The sequence below is a fragment of the Lactuca virosa genome, chromosome 1 (genome assembly GCF_052849685.1).
Source record: "Lactuca virosa cultivar CGN04683 chromosome 1, Lactuca_virosa_CGN04683_v6, whole genome shotgun sequence".
NCBI classification, from domain to species: Eukaryota; Viridiplantae; Streptophyta; class Magnoliopsida; order Asterales; family Asteraceae; genus Lactuca; species Lactuca virosa.
In genome coordinates this window covers 36,311,680-36,316,908 of record NC_136426.1, presented here as the reverse complement: position 1 = coordinate 36,316,908, position 5,229 = coordinate 36,311,680, and the positions used below count along the sequence as shown (strand labels likewise).

Below are 5,229 nucleotides of genomic sequence, written 5' to 3'. Positions count from 1 at the left end.
CCATGCAAACTAGACTAGACATGAGTATATTTAGCAAACCAAATGGATATATGTAGAATTCTTCTAAATATTATTCAACTCTTGAGCTCCAATTGATTCTTGATATTCTTCTGAGTTTCCAGAGGTTTTTAGTCGCAATTCTCTTCAGAAAATCGGCCTCCTGTCCCCCCATTCGGCCTAATGTTCGGATATTTATAGTTGTCATTTATTTGATCACCATGTCGTGGTTTAAAGGCACAACGTCGTGGTCTTCATGCATATCTTGTATTCTCCAAGTCAGCTCACTGGTCGAGAATCTTCCGTTTACCACGTTGTAGATGATGATTACCACCTCGTGTTCCTCTGTCTTCAAGTTTATTTTTTTCTTCTTTTTGTCCTAGCTCTCGTTTTCCTGCTTCCATCTCCTTGTTTGCTTCCTTTTTGTACCGAGCATGTCTTTGCAACTACAAAACAAATTTCAAACATAATAAGTACCTTTTGTCCAAAACTAAGCATGATTATAGCTAAAAGTATTAGAAATATTCATGAAATACATGATTAAATATGCACATATCAAAATACCCCACACTTGGCTTTTTCTTGCCCTCAAGCAAAATTGATTTTATTATTATCATACCGTCACATTAAAACCCTAGTTACCAACATCGCGCAAGACAATCCATTTTGAGCCTCTCCGTTACATCAAGACTTCAACGCATGTATTTGTGTCTAAATTTTCCTATGAACTTCCCCAATCCTAAATACTCACAATCTTCGTAAACACTTCCCCACTTCTTTTGAACAACACTCATTTTATGCATCCCTCCGAATCCATCCTTAGAAAACTTTCTTAACCTCAAGGTGGTTAAGTACCCAACCATACATATGGAAAAATAATCTTGAAATAAAAAAATTACAATAAATAACTTGGCAAATTGCCTTATTCTTAAGTCTTCAACTTTTGAACTTTTCTTTATGATATTTCTTGATTTTCATAGCTTTGTAGACTCTTATTCTCTCAAACTTTTGCAACTTTTTTTTTATTTTCTAATTTTTTTTATCACTTTTTTTCACTCAAAACTAAAAATCCTAAAAAGAAAAACATATGCTTATGCAAGGGAACTTAACTTCAACCTTTATTGGTTAAACGTATTAGTCTAAGGTGCAATGAATACTTAAGCTCTTCAAGATACATTTCTGGTACACGATGCTAAACATATTATGGCCCTTAAACTAAGTAAGATTATGTTTTTGTTCCATGATTTCACTATGACAGGGAAGCTACAAATACACCAGAACATATATTGGCTCAAATAAACATCGAAGCTTGCATCAGATCGTCCCACATAACACTAGCAACCTAGGTCTCAACACAACAATACAACAATTTTTCAACTAGATTCAATTTTTAGATTATTTTTTCAAATCTTTCTAATAATTTTTTGAGTTCTAGTCATTTTTCAATTTTTTCTAAGTATGCTTGTATTCCTATATTCGACTCCCTACCCCACAGTTAATTGATGCAATGTCCACATTGCATGCCTAAACAATTAAAGAATATAAAATTAAAGAGGATAATTTGGAACAGACTCCCCTAGGATAGTAGTTGCGAGATAGAATTCTGAAACCTGTATGGTAATGCTTGGACTTCTCGTATAATGGCTGGAAACAGTACTTCTGATACTTCTTCTTTTGAATGTGAATGAGTCGGATCAAAATAAACCAAAGAACCATTCTTCAAAAAGTGTGTTGAACCTCAGATACAACGTGGGAAAGCAGCGCCACGTCGTGGTTTCGTTTTTGAAATCATCATGATCGCTAAATATAAGATTGACACGGCGTGATCTAATGATGCCACGTCATGGTAACAGGTCTGATGCAGTCATGATAATATCAAATGCCACGACGTGGAGATGATGGCCATATCGTGGTATCTTCTCAGAATGTATTAAAATAATGCATCGTTCCTTCTTAATGGGTTTAGATCATTCCCGACCTTTTCGTTTTTAAAATTTCTTCAAAACTCTTCTCTTCATCAAGTGGGAATCCCATACTTATTCAAAAATATGTTCTTCAATTATAAAGTTCTAAAATTCTCACGGCTTCTTCGTCAATTAAGCTCCTTCACTGCTTCACTTTCATTCAATACTACAAAATAGGATCAAATACTAGAGAAACACATGATCATTTGGTTAAACTAAAACTAAAAAAACTAAAAAGAAAATCAAAAGGAAAAGAAAATGCAAACTCTTAAAAATTGGGTTGCCTCCCGAGAAGCTCTTCTTTTTGAGGAGTCGTGAGCCAGACTCCTTCCCACTCTACGTTGTTGTAGTTGGGAGTGGGATCTCCCTTTTCTCCTTTTGTTCTCTCCACTTGCGCTTATATGCTTGAACTCGTTGAGTGTACACCTTCTTTGAGTTTTATTTCTTCTTTTGATTGGCACTTTCTTCATGCTTTCGTTTCAATCCCTTGTTTTCCCCTTTCATGTTCTTAATCTTCTTCTCATCTTCTTTATGACCTTCTATGTCTAACTCCATTTTGAAAATTATTGGCTCCTATAATTATTCAACCATGTCTTGATCATTTATCTCAACTTCTTCACTCGAATCGTCTTCTTCTTTTTCACTTGCTTCTTCCACTTGAACCTTGGGTGTAGTGAACGCGAACACCTCCAAAGTCATAGGAATTGAAGCTCTTGGTTTAGAACATTTGACTTTTGAAACATGAGGTTTCTCCTAAACCTTCAACTCTTCTTCCATCAATTTTCATCTCTTCTAGCTCCCTAAGGTTTTCTTCTTCCAAATTAGTCATCCTAAGCACTTCATCTCTTGGCATGTCATAACTCACTTTTGGATTCATCTCAAAAGTAATTGCTTCATCTTCTATACGAAGTGTGAGCTTTGAGTCATGAATGTCAACAAGGGCTTTTGCGGTACTCAAGAATGGTATTCCTAAAATTATGGTAAGGTCTTCATCTTCTTTCATGTCGAGAACCACAAAGTCAACTAGAAAAATAAATTTCCCCACTTTTACCAATAAATCTAAAATGATTCCACGTGGGTTAGTGATTGAATGGTCTGCCATTTGAAGTGTCATTTGTGTATTTTGGAGGTTTGGTAGATCGAGTTTCTTGTAGAAAGAATATGTCATAAGATTAATGCTTGCCCGCGAATCGACTAAAGCATTCATTGAAGTAGAATTGCCAAATTCACAAGGCAAAGTTAGTTGGCCCAAATCTCCCATTTTGATTGGCAACCCATTGATGATTGCAGTTGAACACAACTCATTAAGCATGATAGTAGATGCTTTTTACAACTCCTTGCAATTAGTTATCACATCCTTAGCAAGCTTAGGAAGCTTATCCATGGAATTTAAAAATAAAGCATTTATTGAGAGGGATATAACTTGTGCCATGAATTTCTTTTGTTCCAGCTCCAAAGCATGCTTAAGGGCTTGAGATGGGAATGGTAAAGGAGGCTGATACGGATTTAAAAGAGAAGAATTTTGGTTCTCTCGTGACCATGACGTGGCAAGTTCACCACGACGTGGTGAATCATCAGAACACGACTCACATTTTGCTTTCATAGCTTCGGGCTTCTCTTCTTTCAAATACGAATCGGGATTTTTAGTGGCTGTAACATGGGTCATTAATAGCTCAGAATGAACCTCTTTCTCAGTAAAAATTACCATTACATGAGGTTGTGGTTTTGGTTCAAGATTTCTAGGAGGTAACCGCTCGTTAACAAGTGTTGTTAATTGCCCAAGCCGAGTCTCTATGTTCTTGATGGAAGCTTGATGATTTCTCACATTAGCATCAGTGATATCATGTCTTTTCTCAGAGGCTTCCATAAATCGATTAAATATTGACTCAAAATCCTATTTCTTTTCGGGTGGTGGTTGTTCTTTTTGGTAGTAGCCTCGATTGGGTTGTCTATATTTCTCGTCCTTTTGCTTCTTGTACTCATCATAAGGCAACCACTCCTTTTTTGCCTTTCACCAATCTTCATAATATTTATCTCCACTAGAGAAAAACACTTGTGCTTTCTTATTCCCGTGCTAATCCAAATCGCAATCCTTTGTTAAATGTGTCCCATGGAAATTGTCACATCCAACTCTTATGGCGTGTATAGATTGATCCATATTCGTCATCTTCCGATCCATATTCTCTAATTTTTCCAAAACCATAGCTATGTTCTCATTCCCTCCATCTCCTTTACCTCTAGTAACATCTTCTCATGGGTTATGATACTCGCGTGAGTGCTTTGCAAATTCTTCAATCAACTCCTTAATGGTTTCCATTTCTTTCTTTGTCATTGGTCCTTGAGAGTCAAGAAGTTGTCTGGTTGTGACATTCACTTCATCATAGAAAATTGTCACTTCTTGTTGGACATTTAGATCATTTTGAGGAAAACTCCTAAGAAACCCTTTGTATCTCTCCCATGCTTCATATAAGGACTCTCCGACTTCTTGTTGAAAATTAGCAATCTTATTCTTGATCTTTGAGATATTTGAAGGTGGACTGAATTGGTCAATGAAAGCGTCACAAAGATTTGCCCTAGTAATGGATCCGGGCGCGAGTGATTTCAACCAAGCTTTAGCTTCACCGTTAAATGATACCAGAAGCATCCTAAGTAATATTGACTCTCGTGGCATGTTTGGAACATTGAAGTAGTTTGCAATGTCCTTTACTTCATCAATGTGCTTGAATGCATCTTCGTATTCTTTCCCGAAAAAAATATGTCTTTGAGCATTGATAGAATGTGCCCTTTGAGCTCAAAACTTCTTTCAGCTGGAATCTCGGGTGGTACAAGACCTGGTTCATTATCTTCATGTATCCTCTTCTTGTAATCTCCCATAGTCATTCTCGTGATATCCGCCATTTCTTCAACCTCGCTTTTTATATCGCCTTCGCCCGTATCACTTTATGTTCCTGCCTCGTAACCAATTCCCTTCTTATCATGTGTCCTCTCGAAACTTTCAAAACCCTTGTCCGACTGAAAATTGCTAGTTGAATCGTTGACCTTCTTGTCCTTCTTTTTATGAAAAGCTGATTCTGGATCTTGAAGTGGTGGAACTATTGGAGTTTTAGATCCTCGGGTCAAGAATTACTGAAATAAAAACAAAACAAAACAAAACAAAACAAAAATGCATAAAACAAATAAAAATGACTAAACTATAAACTTACGGAAACGTAACCGCGACGTAACCAGAACAACCACGACGTGGTTGCAGCTCAGAGAGAAAAATAAA

At 36.5% G+C, this 5,229-nt stretch overlaps 1 protein-coding gene and 1 non-coding gene across 2 annotated transcripts; one reads left to right on the top strand and one right to left on the bottom strand.

Moving 5' to 3' along the window:
• Positions 1-2,679: 2,679 nt before the first annotated feature.
• On the bottom strand, positions 2,680-3,273 carry LOC145112901 (uncharacterized). The gene has a single exon (XM_079049019.1). It carries the CDS (start codon positions 3,271-3,273, stop codon positions 2,680-2,682), a length of 594 nt encoding a protein of 197 aa, XP_078905145.1.
• A 1,099-nt stretch (positions 3,274-4,372) lies between these two features.
• Positions 4,373-4,479, top strand: LOC145151585 (small nucleolar RNA R71). Its single transcript, XR_013732150.1, has one exon. It is a non-coding gene; the product is annotated as a small nucleolar RNA R71 (small nucleolar RNA).
• The last annotated feature ends 750 nt before the right edge of the window (positions 4,480-5,229 follow it).